Source organism: Strigops habroptila, chromosome 1 (genome assembly GCF_004027225.2).
Source record: "Strigops habroptila isolate Jane chromosome 1, bStrHab1.2.pri, whole genome shotgun sequence".
NCBI classification, from domain to species: Eukaryota; Metazoa; Chordata; class Aves; order Psittaciformes; family Psittacidae; genus Strigops; species Strigops habroptila.
Genome location: NC_044277.2, coordinates 141904343 through 141922369, shown reverse-complemented (window position 1 = coordinate 141922369; position 18027 = coordinate 141904343). Strand labels below are relative to the sequence as shown.

General features: G+C 37.2%; 1 protein-coding gene across 2 annotated transcripts in view; it reads right to left on the bottom strand.

Annotated features, from left to right (window-relative positions):
* The window catches only part of ULK4 (unc-51 like kinase 4), a 225741-nt gene that overhangs the window by 135100 nt on the left and 72614 nt on the right, over positions 1-18027 (bottom strand). For both annotated transcript variants that reach the window (XM_030512705.1, XM_030512714.1), the window contains exons 25-30: positions 14779-14900; positions 14402-14458; positions 10387-10438; positions 10202-10296; positions 606-657; positions 362-506 (exon numbers count right to left, since the gene is read on the bottom strand). In XM_030512705.1, the coding sequence (XP_030368565.1) occupies positions 362-506; positions 606-657; positions 10202-10296; positions 10387-10438; positions 14402-14458; positions 14779-14900 (523 nt within the window). The remainder of the gene's footprint in view (positions 1-361; positions 507-605; positions 658-10201; positions 10297-10386; positions 10439-14401; positions 14459-14778; positions 14901-18027) is intronic.

Sequence of the window (18027 nt, the reverse complement as noted above, 5' to 3'; positions counted from 1 at the left end):
CACAATATCCCAAAATAGACAAAAAGATGTTGCTGTTACAATGTTCTCACTTTATTAGCAGAACAAAGAGAAGTATTTAAGTCACAGCCCAAAAGCTAGAGGAAACTTGTTTCACTCCAAGAGCAGCCAGAGGCACAGTATCAGAAGTGAGTGTTGCACAAAGTTGTGTTTGTGTTGTGTATACAAAGTACTAAATAAACCTAGGAGAGAAATGTTGGGCAGAGAACTCTGGCAGCAATTAAGTGCCATTCCTCTTTTCATTTCGCTATTTAAACATAAAAAGGGTAGTTAAAACAAATACGCTGTCAAAATGGATTGAGTATCCATTTATTCCCCATTACAGGAGCAATATTATACTTACTGAGGCAGCAATGAATCTCTAATGAGAGACAGAAGCTTGCTGTTTGAGTCGAGGCTCTCCCCTTTCTCCTCAGCCATGACCTCGTGGCTTAAAAGCAGTGATGTGGTTTCTGAGAGCAACCGCAAGCTGAAGAGTCTCCATTCCACTTGAAAATAAAGGTGCCAAGAATGTGACCACACTGAACTCTAATTAAAACAAAATGTGGAATTCATGGAAACTGTAGTTGATGTAGCCATCTACTTACCATTCTGACTGTGGACCAGAGAAACTAGTGGGGGAAGGATACAGTCTTCAACCTAAAACAGAGAATTAGAAAGAGCTGGCTTAGATTATTCACAGTGTATACAGGGGAAAAAAACAGAACAGAGATACATTATATTATCTATGTTTATTCCACTGCTAGAGCCCTTAATCAAAGAGATGAATAATCACGGAAATGCATTTATAATTACACTTACAAAGCCACCAAGTTCACTTTTCTCTGGTAAACTGCCATTAAGTTACAGATAGTAATACATTTTTATCTAGAAAACAATAACTTTGGTATAATTCATTGAGCGTGAATTCTAATTTAAAATACAGAACGCGGTGCAGATATAAGATACTAAGAAAAAAGAGTATTATAATATCTATTAATCCTGATGCTTTAATCCACAAACTAATCATTGAATAGAGTTCAGAAGAAATGTCCTAAAACAAACTCGCATAGAACTAAAATACATCAGTAAAGATGTACTACCTCTAATGAAATACCCGTAAGCTTTAATAGAGACTTGATGAAATTTTAACTTCTTCCACTCTAATAATAGAATCATAGAATAGTTTGGGTTGGAAAGGACCTTAAGATCATCTAGTTCCAACCCCCCTGCCATGGGCAGGGACATGTCGCACTAAACCATGTAGCCCAAGGCTCTGTCCAACCTGGCCTTGAACACAGTCTTCCATTAAAGTTTAAATATACAGACTTAAAATTTAAATATGAAAAGAAAAAAACAACCAAAACCCAGTCAACTATTTATTGTCCACGAGTGTTATTGCTACAGATCAATCATCTGTCACAGAATTAGTCAGCTTAGTTCCATCTGAAATCAACTTCTGGCAAACTTGGCTATAAGTCAGTTTTATATATCTAATATAAAAATAATGCATTATTAGTATTCTCTATAAGAGAATTAATTGCTAAGTCTTAAGTCATTGGTAAAAATGACTTATGATTTATTTAGACAGGACATCCTTTGGTTTTGGGGAGCGGATGGACAGACAGACCTACAACTTTTAAGTACGGATGATGGATACACAGCTTGTCCTTGGATTTACTTATACAAATAAAATTATTGTGCAGGTTCTCACTACACCGTGGAGAGGATTTGGTGTAAAAAGACTGTGCTATAATCCTCCATGTGTTTTCTTTCAGTGATTAATACTAGAAGATAGAATTTGTCTGGATTTCTGCAGCTACTATTAAGAAACATCTATAGAAGCTGAAAGTATGTACGAAAAGAGGTCACTGAATGAAGTTGGCAATTCTTTCATTGCTTGCTGGTGGTCTCTGTTAAATCTCTGACATTAATGGATTCATTTAGTCTTTTTTCTCTTCTGAAAAACCTACCAAAAATTGTCTTCGTTACATACTTTCAATAAAAAAGGTAGAGGACTGCTTGAGGTATGGCAGTAAAACTACTCCTGCAAGTACAAACAGTCTTTACACCTATAGAGATAATACTATATACCATAGATGTAGTAACTTTTGTAACACTTTGTAATTTTGAAACATTTTATGGTCTTTTCAGTTAATACGCAATAAGATAAATCACAAAACTACACTGCACTCCAACAAATCCATTAGTGCAGGTTTCTAAACTTCTACAAACAATAATTTATCAGTTATAACATACTTGTGAGGTGGGATTAAAAAATATGTATGTACTTAAGGTCTTTCAGTCCCAAAATCCAGTTCAACCTACTGCAAAGCACATTTAAGTGGTAAATCAAAGGTGTGAGACAGAAAAAGAGGCAAAGCAGCAGCTCGCAATTGCCTGAAGCAATGTATGGACTCAGAGAATGATGAATCACTCAGTGGCAGCAGCATTGACTCAGACTGATCAATTAAAGTCAGTACAGACCAGTATGATGCAACTCCAATTTCTGAAGCTTCAAATCTCCCTTCACTTTTATCTAGCAATAACAGTAATCTTTCCACATAATGAGTGAAGTAAGCCAGTCATGAGTCTTTTCTAAGATAGATATATTGTAATCTGTCATTGTAAAGGAGATTCTCTAGGTCTTAAATAATTGTAGTAGCTTTTTCTGACCTTTTTCTAACATGAACCTCAATTTTGGCAAACAAATCTGTTTAGAATGGAATTCTCCATAGCAGGTGTTCACCTTGTGCCTGTTCAGTGCAGTGGGGAGATAACTAAATGAAGCACTAATCCTATGGAAAATTATCCTGTGATGCAAGAGTAGATCAGAAGGCACATGCTGAAGGGAGAAGCTTTTGTACATGAAACTTAAAACAGATACTTCCTAATTCTGCAACCCTCATCTTCCCTCCATGCCATTTGGGTCCCTGTTTTTCATTAATGTGTACACAAACCTGAAAACAAGATACGAACTAAGCAAGTAATTACTGAGGTGTGATAAAATGAAGTGCAATAATACCTGGAATATTTTTAATAAATTCGCCAGTAAATTGCACAAGTTTCTGTAGGTTATGTATAGAGAAGCACTGTATTAGGAATTTGGCATTTTCTGGAGGGATTGAAACAAACAGAAGAATACTCAAACAAGGATTCAGTTTTTCTTCTTTTTAAATGACTGCTGATATCTACATGGAATGAAATCTCCATATATGCATGAAGGTATTCAGATATTTTTCTTGTCTCAGACTTCATCACTAAGATTGCTTAAAAAGAAAAAAAAAAAAAAAGGCAGGAAATATTCTTTAAGCCTAAACAGACTAGATAGTTTGAATATGATCATAGCTACATATGGGTTTCTACCATCTTCTGAACAGCCTGACATCCTGTTCATGATAAATCCCTAACTGAAAAAAGCCACCACTGCATAACTCTGTAATGATGGCATTCAAAGGCTGTTCTGCCATGACCGTGCTGTTATCAGTACCCAAAACAGCAATAAAATACTAGAAACTTCCATACACACTACATCCATATCTCCCAGTAAGAACACACACGTACAGGACCAATGTAGCTCAAAGTTCGTAACCCTGTTCCTGACAATAGGAAATTAGTAGAAAAAGAGTAGAAAAAATAGACCAAGCATGAAGCACAAATCTAGTTTCTAGTAAAGTAACTCTCGAGTTAAGAAGTTTCCTAATCTGATGCTGTATCTGTATTTTTGCATTTAGTAGTGCTTGCTAGCCTTTTCTCCCATATATTTGTTCAATCCTGTCTTAAACTTGTACTTTTAGCATGTGCAATACCTACAGCACTGGATTCTACAATTCAATCATGCTATATGAAAAGGCACTTCCTTGTTTAGTTTAAAGCAGCTAACTCAATACCCGCTTAATCTTGTTTTATGTAAATGACAAATAATTATTGCCAATTAGTCTTTCCCATGCCATTCATAATTCTATACTCTCAAGTCTTTAGTTTACAAGCTGAAGTTTTTATCCTTCAGTCCCTCCTCACATCACTGAGCTGTACTTTATCTTGTAAAGCTTCATTCCCTTTGAGAGTGAATGACCACAACTGCATTCAGTATTCAAGTCTTGAGGGCACTATGGACTTACCAGGGTGTAGTGATGTTTTCTACTTTTCTGTCTGATCTTTTACCAGTCATTTCTAATAATCTCATCTTTCTGATTACTGCTGAGTATAAAGCTATCGTTTTCATAGGAAAATTATGCTAAGAGATCTCCAGAACAGTTAAAATAGTTTACAGCTTGACACTGCATATGAACAGTTGGAATGATTTTTCCCATATGTCACTTGACATTTATCAGTATTGAATTACATGTCATTTTATTGTCCTTTCACTCAATATCTTGAAACCTTCTGCAACTCTTCTGTCAGTTTTAATTTTCACTACCGTGAATAATTTAGTGTCATAAGTCAGTTCTGTCACCTACATATTCATTCCCTTTTCTGGATTAGCTATAAATAGCACATGTTGCAACCCAGATCTTTGTGAGGCACAATTCTTAATATACCTATGCTTTTTAAACTGATCTCTATTCTGTACTTTGTAAATTTTAACTAGTTAGAAGTTGATCTGTCAGAGGGTAAGAGGAAGGGCCACTGATGGATTTGAAGACCCTTTGTTGCATGACTTTGTCAAAAACATTTTAGAAACTCAAGAATACTGTCCAACAGCAGAACATCTGTCTCCATAACATCCACTGATTACTAGTGAGGTACAGTGCCCAAAAAAAGCTGTACTCACTTTTCTACAATATTATATTACTTACAAAAATCAGATCTTTTGAAAGCAAGGCACAATTTTTATAGAAATTCTTCTGCAAAGCCCGTATGTTATTTTAACCCACAAAAGAGAAAGAGAAACAAGCCATAGCTTCAGAGTATTTACCAGCTACTAGAAGGGGTTTGAAAGACAACTGTAACTTCAGTCCTTCTCTGCTTGTCTCCACTGTTCAGGAGATGTCAGACACAAAGCCTGCATCCTAAATATGTGCCTGCTTTGTTAGAAAGAAGCAAGCATTGCCTCAGCTTTACGTTACCTCACCAAGCACAGTCCGAGCTCCACAAATGCCCACTAAAAAGCAGTTGTAACACTGCAAGGGCTCACAGTGGAAGGATCCAATACACTAAATCCCTATTGAGCAGAGGTACCTTCTGAGAATGGTGATGGAGAACTAAACTACCATTCACTTGTGCTAGTTGGCAAGGATGTATTCAACTATTAAACATACACATGCAACTATCATGTATTAATGAACTAGCATATACCCAAAGCAGACCTACTTGTTATCCCCTACAATTTATGTTATGTCTATACGGATAGCTTAACAGCCTTCTCAACCACAGAACTTACCTTTATACAGCTAACATTACCAACCTAAAAAAATCCCTCCCTTGATTAAACCTGAGTTTCAGAGCTCTTTAAATCAATGCTTAAGGTCAAAGTCTTGACATTTGGTATTACACTGGGCAGGCAGAAGTAAGCAGGCTTAAAGTCTGATCCAATACCGTTTGTGAACAACCCTGTTCTCAAGTGAAAATCAGACCCCAGAATTAAACTTACATAAAGAAACTATGCCATCTGTTCCATGCAGATATCATATCCAAAGCCCGTTACTTTATTTCAGAGATTTTTCTAGAGATATCTGGTTCTTTTCAGTGACAAATATGTTCTTCTTCTCCACTATTCAAAGCGGAGCACAACAAAGCAAAGACCAGCAGCTCCCAAACCCTTTTTCCAGTTACATGTAAGATCCACAACATTCAACATCACCTTGACATTTACTCTCCTTAAAATTCCACAAACTTATTGCTGAAAGTGATCATGGAATTAAGATCATGCTGCCTTCATATTCCTTAAAGCATTTGCTGGAGGCACAGCATGCTCCTCAATGTTTTAATATTGCCAGTAATCTCTCAGAATGTAATAGAAAAAGAAATAGTCTAATACATGTTAGAATGAATTTGGGAGAAGGATGACATTTCTGTAATTTTTTGGGGAAAGTCTTCAGAACTTCAGAATCTTCACTGCGGTGTTGGGTTTCTTCCCTTCTGGGAAGAGACAGCACTGATCAACTGACTCAATATGTCAATTAGTGCAGAACCGGTTTCACAAGAAAAGTCTCCTGTCATGTGGATTAGCTTAATGGACAGAAAGCCACATTGGGTGTAGAATTCTAATCTCCTTCAGAAGGGGAAGTGATTGAAGAAATGTTCTACAATATGTTCATGTAGTCATACCCTACACTGACAAAATTAATGTGTCAGTGGTTAGATCAGAAGAGCCTGTGGATGAAGAACATCACTGATGCTGAATCAAGAAAAGACGAAGATGAGCAGAAAAAAAAGCACTTACAGAAGTTTCTATTCTCCTGTTGCCATCTTTGGTGAAAATAGCTCTTACACTGTCAACCAGTAGATTTGCATGTCATACTGCTTTTCCCTTGACTTCCCAGCAAGCAACCCATCATGTTCAGGGCGCTTTTATTTTAGCTGGTTTTAAAAGTAAGTTTTAAAACCTTAAGGAGGACAATCATTGCTGACAACTTCTGCCTCAACCAGAGAAGAACTTTCATGCTTTCGGTAAAAGATCATCTATGAAGTATACAGATCATTTTTGAGAGCTACTTAGAGTATAGAAAGGACTCCCACAGGAACTGCCTGCCATCATGAACTTCATCACTGTTCAAAGTGCTCTGAATCAGTATACATCCTTTGTCAGGCAAATAAATATACTTAATAGAGAAAAAAATGCAAATGGCACAGTCAGCACAGAATTCTTCCAGCTAATTATATCTAAATCTTTACCAAATTTTGAAAATAAATATTCTTATAATACTTATTATCTGAATTTAATAAGTATTTTTGCATTTTAGGTACATGAAGGAAACAGGCAGTTTAACTTGGGTCAGTTTAAGAAACCAGGGTTTATATTCCACTCCAGTCTACAGACTCTTCCTGGTGGCCCTCTTCATCAGATTTGCATACCTAAAAATCCACAGTTTTGTCAAAATTTGCCAAGTCACACTTACCATTCATCTTTCCTTTGTATCTTGTAAAAATGCACACAACTGCATGCAAAATGAAATCACTGCTCACAATTGGCTTTCATTTGAGTACTTTCAATTAATTTCCCTTGACGTTATCATAGTCAGCAACACACAATGCAGTCAGTCCCCACAGAAATGAATCTCTTCAATAATTGATTTCGGGTTGATGGTAATCAGAAATTTGATCACAAAACATCCATTTATTCAATTTTGTTCAAGACAGAAATACAAAGGCAAATCAAACATGAACTAAAAACCAGAACAAGCATTCTTTTCTTCTCAAAGCAGAAACAAACCTGAAACATTGCTCTTGAATACCTATTAATTTACATAATTTCCACTGCAGCTAAAACCAGAACCAAACTGAACAACTTAGCAGTTGTGCTTGCTTAATATAACCTCACAGAATCACAGAATCACAGACTGTTTTGGGTTGGAAGGGACCTTATAATCATCGAGTTCCAACTCCCTGCCACAGGCAGGGACACCTTCCACTAGACCAAATTGCTCCAAGCCCCTGTGTCCAACCTGGCCTTGAACACTGCCAGGGATGGGGCAGCCACAGCTTCTCTGGGCACCCTGTGCCAGCGCCTCAGCACCCTCACAGGGAAGAACTTCTGCCTTAGATCTAACCTGAACTTCCCCTGTTTCAGTTTGAACCCATCACCCCTTGTCCTATCGCTACAGTCCCTGATGAAGAGTAACTTTTTTATTAAGTTCATTACACTTTATTAGAAATGCATTTAATTTCTGATTGGAGACTTTAAAGCAATGTCACAGTTGTAGTGAAAAAAGTGCCTTCCCCTCACCCCATCCATAAAATGCTGTTTGTAACCAACTTCTTCTAAATGAGCAATCCAGGCTTTAGAGATGAGCCCAGGACACACATTTCTCTCCAATAAGAGAGTTTCCTATTAACCACTGTTATACTTCAGTATCGATCTGGAAGCTCAAACAAGTCTTGGTTCCACTTTTTAAGAAAGCACCAAGTTTCTCTGGGTGCTGGCATTTCTATTCATAGATTCCAGTCATGCCCAGCAAGCGGCAATTAGAAGATCTCCCTTGAGTAACAGCAATTCTAAAAATGGTCTGTATGCATCATAGAAGATGAAGTACCACTTTCCTCTAAAGTAATGTATGCTGTGCATTCGAGTATAATTAGCACACTAGACTTCATAAATAGTATTAAACTAATTACTGTTTGCACCACTAGTGGCAGATGTGCTTAGAGATTATTAATTACAGTGGACAATTTCCTGAATTTTACATACCAAATACAAGGCAATTTCTCCACTTTGTGTCTGAGTGGCATGTGCTGAGTGTCAGGAGGGCTGTTTTAAATTAGGAAGAACTGTTATTTATGAAAACGAGTCAAGTAATAGATTTTCTTTTGTCAAAAAATAAAATTTGTTCATTGACAAGGTAATTAATAATTACTTCTATTTAATAAATTTTGATATATTCCTATTCTAAATCAGGGAAACTATACTACAAAAGTGGTCTGTGTCATAAATTTATAAGCATTGGACAGGCAGGAAGCTTTATCTCTTGCTACCTAAGGTTAATGATGTGTTCGGATGGATTTTAAACAAACATCTAAACCTTTCAATGTACATGATGAAGTAAACTGTTCCCCAGAAATTTAGGTACTTAAATAAAAGTCACTTACTGCTACTTAAAAGACAGCAGGATAGTCAATTCCCTGGCTTCAATATAATGTTTTGCTGAATGTGGGGATGGCAGCAGGGGAAGAAGAGTTGTAAATGGGAGATGTCTCCTTGCAGTTATTTTTCCTGGGAAAACCCACCAGACCATTAAACAGCTAGGGGAGTTTTATTTAACGTGCTGACACAAGTTATTGCAATCTCAGTAAATGCTGATGGGCTTCCATAGAACATGTTACAATTTCTGTCAGTGTAAGACACACCGATAACCCACAGAAGTAAAACAATTACTTTTAAAAATGCACAGTGTTTTGCGGGCTGACAGGCATTGTGGGGAGCTATCATAGGCATTCCTACCTCACCTACATTCGTGCTTCTTTTCTAGAACATTGTTTGCCATGTAACTTTAAAGTGAATTGAACTGTCAGTTCTCTACTATTTCCCCTCTATTAACTGGTTACATTTTTGTGCATAAGGACCATTTTCTTGAATACCACTCTTGTGTGAGCATAAATGAAAAGAAACACTAAACTTATTTAAATTCCAATTTATATTTTCACTTAAGAGTTTAAATACTCAACTAGCATATACACCAAGTAGGATTCAACTCCTAAAAACACTTAATTTCTAAGATCAGCCATTCCTATGTAGCACAATCCCAAAGATCACTCCTTCCTATGTATTACAATTTGCTAATGCCTCTCTTGATTTAAGAGATTTGAGTATGCCCTTAACCTAATTACAATACAAACACATAAATTTCATTTTTAATTAAATGTTCATCCCAGTAACTATGGTGGGTTAAACTTCTGGTGGGAATTCTATCACAAACACATTAGTACAGGCTACAGGTTGCCAAACACTGATGCAAACATTCTGACCTCCTGATTTGCTGACAGCTGTTTCGCAACATAATTGTTCTGCCTTCAGCTCACAGTAAAATTTAGCTCACGCTAAAATAATTTAACCAAAAACTTCAAGGAAAACAAATCTTAGTGATGTAAGAAGCTTACAGTATGTGGGTTTGGTAACAGTAATGTAATTTTTAGCAAGCAATCTGTTATACAAACAAACAACAAAACACCGTAAGTGCTATTGATGATCTCATCAGGAGCAGTATTGATGGAATAGGATTATCAGCCCTCAGAGGTAGCCTTTCCAAGCTATGAGACTGAAGAAAGACTTCTAGAATCACGTGTTGTAAATCTACATGGAAATCATTTCAAGAACTGCTATTTCAAAACTTTAAGCCCTCTTTATTCTCCCTCTAACTTAGCAACTACAGCAAACTGATCAGAATGCCTTGCTGCTGCTTTGAAAAATAAATCTCTCTATAAAGAATAACAGATTTTACTGTCCAACAGACCCACACTACATTTTAAGCCATATTTCATGCAGTTTCTAAATTCTCAAAACATTCTGTTTATCCATGGAATTAGGCCTATTAGCCTATTGACTTACAGTCAAGCGATGGGCTGTCAACAAGACAGGATGCTGTGTTACTGCTTCCAAGGTGGATAAAGTAGTTTTAATAAATTCTTCTGATGCAGCTTGTCCTATTGGTAAAAATCATCATATTTCTTCATACAATGCAACAGTTAGAATGACTGCATATAAAAGTACTGTAATATCATGGGTTGCCTTACCTATTGCTCCATCCAAGTTTGTTTCTCCTGAATCTATCGATCTGATAAAATTCTACAGAAGAAGCAGCACTTATGTTAAAACACTTTAGAAACAAAAATTAAGAAGAATGATCACTGAATAATTACAACATGAAGTTCTTCAAGGGACAATGTAAATACAAAATGTTAAAACACCTACATTAGGAAACACTATCACAATAATTAAGATATGAAAGACTAAGAGAATTAATGATCTAGCCATTATAATGTGATTTTGCAAGTCTGTAATGCTGCTGGACACCTAAATGTAGAGTACAGTAAGAACTATTCCTCTGACTAATGTCAGGAACAGTAACATGTCCAGCTAAATAGACAGCAATTAAATGTCTTTGTTGTTAACAGAAAACTGTAATTTCTTTGAAGACTATGAAGTACCTTGGACATGGCTATGTTAAAATAACTCACAAAGACCAAAGACCCTTCAGAAAATGCAATTTCCTGTTATTTGTACCATCTTTTTGATCTCAGTGCATGCTACACACACTATGGATACAGTTACACACAGGAGAAGACACAAAAACACATTCTGAGGAACACAATGCATTTGAGGACAAATATTCATAATCTGGGTTAAATAAATAGGCCTTGTATTCTTTTGCCTTTTAATCTTGATTTCACTCTTTTGCTTTCACTTCTATGCATAGCTGTTTATGTCACAGGGATGCAAAAGACATTAACATTTGCTAAAGAAGGAAAAAAATCTCAGCAGAATTTATAGTGTGCTCTTTTTTACTAATGCAGTATTTAATACACAGAGAATTTACCATGGACAAACATCTTTCTCATTTTCAGTTTGCACCACGTATCTATTTATTTATATGATGTAAAGCATTAAGAAAATGATGCCTGTTTTATATTTCCCTATCAATTAAACTTTTGTTATTGTATAGTAACTTTGCAGATGTGTCTACGTGGGTTATCTTTTTCTCAGTATGTAAGAAACGCCTGAAAGATTCTTCTCTAATTAAAAATATGATTAGAAACTAATTCTATTTTTCATAATTTAAATACATCTCAGAGGCAGTCATAAAAGCCAACTGCTTCCATAAAAAAAAAAAAGTGATGTTATCTTCCTGATTATTTGAAGCAAAATACTAGTTATTACCTAAGTAACTTGTTTTGGAAGAGAGTAAATTATTTTGTTTGCTCATTTAAGACAGTTTCACACTTAACTGCAGTCTCAAGACCAATTTGGAAAGATCAATATAGTTAGTGCAAAAATTGTTCTGGCTACTAATGCTTATTTCCTTAATTTTATATTAGAGACAGAAGAAGATGTGTTTATATAAAACAGCAACTATCTGAGTGTATTCAAGCAATGGAGCAGAATGGTGTGTGTATTCTGCTACAGGGGAGCCTGTGCCCTATGCACTCCACTAGGAGCCTACTATTAGCTGTGCCTTTGGGGCAGAGCACATCTGCTGTGTATCTACTGACAGCTGAAAACATGAAAGGACTGTCCTGACTCCCTCTCAATTTCTTTGCACAACACTACTGAAAATTATAGATGATGGAAATAACTTCAAAGCAGCAAGTAAAAAAAAAGAATCTCAATGAACAACAGTCTCAGGAAAATAATGACTCTTTTGCTTTCAGATCCCAAGCAAATCTTTCCGCCCCTAATCATTTCTTATTGTTAAGAGTAAGATTTCTGAATAAATCAGAAAAGGAAAAAAGGAAGACTGACTTGCTAAAGTCTTAGAGGTCTCAATTATAGCACACTACTCTGAAAAAGTACAAACTAATGATCAAATGTCCCTTTCTAGATGTCAGTGGGAATGATGTTAAACACAAAATTCCAGAGTAGACCGGATAGAACAGAGTTGCCTGATAGAATGGATAGTTAGTCTTCCAGAAGTAATTCTATTAGTCATATCATAACACAGTTATATAAAATGGATTCAAATCTGATACTAGTTTTTCAGATATACTACTTCCCCTCCCTTTTTCATGCGTAAATTGAAATAGGTCCTGAATTGTCTTGTTCGATGGAGACAGAAGCCTGGATCAATGGCCAATGGGATGAGGTTCAACAAGGCAAAGTGCCAGGTCCTGCAGTTGGGCCACAAGCACCCCATGTAATGCTCCAGGCTTGGGGCAGAGTGGCTGGAAACTGGTCATGGAAAAGGACCTGGGGGTGCTGATTGACAGAGCTGAGCATGAGCAGCTTGTGCCCAGGCAGCCAAGAAGACAACAGCATCCTGGCCTGTATCAGCACCAGTGTGGCAGCAGGGCCAGGGCAGTGACTGTCCCCCTGTGCTGGGCACTGGTGAGGCTGCACCTCGAATCCTGTGTTCAGTTCTGGGCCCCTCACTGCAAGAGAGACATTGAGGTGCTGGAGCGGGGCCAGAGAAGGGCAATGGAGCTGGTGCAGGGCCTGGAGCACAAGTGTGATGAGGAACGGCTGAGGGACCTGGGGGGTTTAGTCTGGAGAAGAGAAGGCTCAGGGGGGACCTTGTTGCTCTCTACAACTGCCTGAGAGGAGGTTGCAGTGAGGTGGGGTCAGTCTCTGCTCCCAAGGAACAAGTGACAGCACAAGAGGAAACGGCCTCAAGCTGCACCAGGGGAGGTTTAGACTGGAGATGAGGAACAATTCCTTCCCCAGAGGGTGCTCAGGCATTGGAACAGGCTGCCCAGGGCAGTGCTGGAGTCACCGTCCCTGCAAGTGTTCACACCCCGTGTAGATGAGGCCCTCAATGACATGGGTTAGTGGTGGCCTTGGCAGTGCTGGGGAACGGTTGGACTGGATGAGCTTAAAGGTCTTTTCCAACCTGGTTGATTCTATGATTCTATGATCCCAAGATGCTGGAAACATTCACTAAAGTAATCTTCTCCTTGATCTGAGAGGAAAGCTGACTAGCCTGACTTCCTCAGTCAACAGTTCAAGCAAGCTGGAGTAACATCAAAAGAAAACTTACATGGTACATGGTCTGCTGTACCTATATTGGTGACAAAGAATTTCACTTTTTAGAAGGTTGAACGAAAACCATTCATAAATCTATAGCCTAGTTACATATGCTTCAAGGAGATGAAGGGCTTTGTAATTCAACGTTGGCAGTTGAAAAATGTTTTTACTCGTCCTAATGCTAATTTTTATACAAATATTTTAGTAGAGCTAAATTAAACCCATATTTTCTTGGAATCAAGAGGCAAAGGAGAAAGAGAAATGACTGTGAACAGTAAACCTTAACCTAGCTGCTTGTGGTGAAGCATTTCTTCATGCTGTTGTGGAAGTAAATACCCAGTCAGCGTTTAGGAATCCACATACTTAAAAGTATTGGCTTAACTCTGCTACACAACTTTAGAACATGCTTTTTTCTCATTTAGCAGAAACAACTGTTTTCATATGGGGAAATTACAGTACAACAGTAATACTTCATTTTTGCTATCCCATGGCACAGTTAATAAGTTCATTTTCTATTGCTAATGTCATAAATGGGTTGTAGATGTTAACGTGAGACAAACAGCTCTGTAATTTACAATACTCAGCTTTTCATCAACTAAATACAGTGTGAAAGTACTGACAAGAGGAAAAAAGTGACAAAGGGAAAGAATTCTTTAAATATAGATTAGATTATAATTTATCTTTCATTTCTACTCATAAAATACTAGCATAAAATTCTACAAAAAATATTCTGTGTAATTCAGAACTAAACTTTTCTACTCTAAAATAAAGCACACAGGAAATTCTCAGCTTATTAGACACGTGCAGAACTTCTCTATATTTGAATACCAGAGTATTTTCCCTTTGACCCAATAGACTACTCCTGAAAATCTTTCCTAATACATGAAGTTTTTAATATAATCAAAGCTTAAATTTTATATGCAGAATCAAGTTGTCTCTCCAATTTATAAATTTAATGTAACCTTATTACATTAACATTTAATGTAATTTTATTAAATTAAAAGAATTCCCCTAATTTTATGCGTTATGTGTATTTTGTAAACAAGATTTAACTTAGATGGCTATACTCACAAGTAAGGTCCCATAGTTGAAAAGAAACTCCTCTGTGACTATCTGGGGACGAAATATCTGTTTGGATTTAGCAAAAGTTGAAAGAAAATTGCATTAAATGTATATCTTATGACCGGAATAAGTAAAACCTCTATTTCACAGCCATATTAAAAAAAGAGGACAAAATATGTATTTGCTTCTATCATTGGAGCTGTCTTGCAACATGCTAAAACAAGGCTTACATCTTCAATGCTGTGGTATAGCTGGAATACTCAAGATATCTACACATTAATAAAAGTTCTATTTTATTCATTCTTGATCATGATCAGCAGAAATTAGATTTTGGGAAACTGCAAGAATTTGTCCTGTGTTTAACAATTTTTGGAAGAAAGATCTACCTGGGATGTCACAAGATGCAGCACTACAGGCATCATAGGAAGGCACATCTTCAGCTGTTTGGCCTGAACTGTTGATGGGTGTTTCCGTCCAGAGACATTAGTTAAGGCAGTGAGAATGTCACCTACAGAAAACAACATTTGAGACTGATCTGATGTAATTGCTTAACTAAACAACAGCAAATGACGCATAAAACAGCTCTGTTCCAGTATCTTCTGTTCAATCCTGTCTCCTCCCTCCTGCTGAAGGTAGGGTTCATGTGACTGCATGATAAATCAAGCTGATCCAGTACTTTTTCCAAGCTCAGTGTTCAGCCAGGCCAATTTCCTGCTCTGGCTACGGAGGCAGGTGCACAAATGGGACCTCTGGCAAATGGTGAGGATAGAAACATAAGGCAGGTACAGAAGCAAAGATGAAAATATCCCTCTTGGCAGGGTGAACATACACTGGTTTTAGGTGGCTACATATGCATGGAATTATATTCTTGAAATTCTATGAATGCAATTCTATCTCCAGTCAAATAAAAAGCAAATTTCTCATGACATTCCAGCCGAGCAAGAGCTGAATCCACCATGATTAGTGGGTGACATCATGCTCAAGCAGTATGTTTTTTCCTGCAGCATAGTACCGCTGGAAGAAAGACACAAGCATCCTCCCCCCCCAGATAAAGATCCCTCCACCAGCCATGCACACATACATGGTCATAGAGTCATAGAATGGTTTGGGTCCATTCCTTAAGAAATGGACCCTAAGATGATCCAGTTCTGACCCCCTGCCATGGGCAGGAACACCTCACACTAGAACAGGTTGCTCCAAGCCCCGTTCAACCTGGCCTTGAACACTGCCGGGGATGAAGCATTCACAACTTCCTTGGGCATTCTCATACACAAGTTTAACAATGATGTAGGTGATCTAAAGCAACCGGAATTCTCATCTTCTCATAAAAGAGATAACAGCAGGTCAGTAAGAGACTTATTTCCCTCTGCAGCAAACCTCAAACGAAATAATGAGGGAACAAGATTTTAATTGCAATAGTGAAAATTACACTTCAAACTTCAGAAGAAACATACAAAAATCAAGGAACATTATGCTAAGTTTGTGTTACATTGTCCCAGAAAAGCAAGACTTTGCATGGGATAAAGAACAGAAGCAGCAGGAGAAAACTCACAGCTCATACGCAAAGAAGGAAATTCAGTCCCTATTGCCTGAAAATATTAAAAGCCAAATCCTGTCTTGAGGACACTTACTGTATTTTTACACTAATGAGAGCTGCACAGAAGTGTAAAAAGGAAGTCACAGGGACATTATATAAATAAAGGACATGATTCAGTATTTTATGATTTTCATGCCAGAAAAGGCCCTTCCTTTCAGAGTAAGTCACAGTTTATTCATGTTAAATACTATCAGTGCTTTTCTTCTGCTCCCATGGAGTTCAGTTTTCAACATAAGCAGGAATGGCAGATCCTGGCACTAAAATAGGTTGTAAAAATACCTAGCCTTAAAGATTTGATTTGTTCTATACTATACTGCTCAAGAAAAAAGAAAGCATTGCCTAAAGCTTTCCAAATACATAAACCAAAAGACTGATTTTTCATCAGCACATTTGTGTTTGTATTACTCACAATACTGTAATTCAACAAGACTTCTCTGGGGTTAGCAACAAATAATTTACTGAACAATCTCGCTATGTTTTAAGGCCTATATAATCATCACATTTGCCAATTCTGCAGTTGATAGATATGGTTACTTTAATTTTTAGTATGATTTAAGCAATTTATACCTACTTCCTAGAACAGGTTAAGTCATATAAAAGCAGAAATACAATTACTTTCTTATCTACAACTGAAAACTTTAAAAATTACCCACAAGATTAACAATTTATTTCATGTGTTTAAATATATCTTTGGGGCTCATTTCTGCAATTTGTGAATCTATTTGGTTTATAGCTACATCTGGTGGAAGAAGATGGGATCAGTCAGGAGCTTATATAATTGCATATCAAAAAAGCCAGCTAGGATTAATTCTTAACCAACAGTTAAACTGCTTTAACTGTTCCAGTTTGCAGATCTGGTTATTTTTCTTAGGAGCCTTGAGCTTTTAACTCCTCGAGCAGAACATGTTCCTTTATCATACTTACAACAATAAAATGCCTTCTGACAAATGTGGACAAATATGGACAGATAGCTTAATCTTCATAAAAGCAATCAACACACAAATCTAGCTTGGAAAGGAAAACGAAGTGTAAAGATTATGCTTGCTATAGCAGTTGTCAACAGTGCATTGAAACTGTGCATCAGTACTAAAAAACCCAGCAGAATACAAATTAAAGCAATTGATGTATTATGTACTATAATGACAGTAACTAGATATTTGATGGTCAGTACTTCCAGGTTCTGAGGAAATATCAGGGCCTGCTTTATTAGCTGCATATAGTACATACAGACAGTAGGAGGTGAATTTCTGCCTCAAACGTTTATAGTATGAGATTTTCAAATCATGAAATATAACCAATATGCAAACCTGATACATGGGTAGAAAAAAGGGATCAGGTGTTTGCAGCAAGGCAAAAATTTGCATTGATATAGGAAGTGAAGTTGCTTTTAAAATAGCAGCATGACATTTAGGTCTACTGACCTTTGCAGTGCTACCATTTCCTTTTCAGTACTTCAGTGATAATGTAGAGAAGATGAAAAATAAAACAGGTATCATCTCATCAGAAAATAATTTCCTGAAGAAAATGTTTTATCATTTAATGACAAAGCATATACAATCAGGGTTGGTTTTGCTCCATTTATTTTCTTGAATACTCCCAGCATTTCCTTCCTTGTCTCTTATTTAGCCTTCTTACTCTATTCTATGGGAGATCTCCCCCACCAGAAGTTTTAATTAGAATTTTAATGATGATTCAGACTGGCCACATGGATCTCATACCTTCTCCTTCCTTCCTTCGTGTCTCCTCCTTTCCTTGCCTCCATCCTTCCCTCCCTCTCTTTTGCTCCATCCCTCCTCCCCCTCCACCCTTCCCTCCACTTGGTTCCTTCCCCTCTCTTTCCCCACCCCTTTATTGCCCTTTCTTCTGATCCTCCTCTCTTCCCTTCCTCTCTCTCCCCTTCCCCCATTTCCCGTCTTCCTTCTTCCCTTTCCTTCTTAACCTACTTCCTTCCATCCTTTCTTTTCTTCTTTCATTCACTCCTAATGATTTTTTTCAAACAACGACCTCATCTTTCCTCATAAACGGTATAGCACAGCTT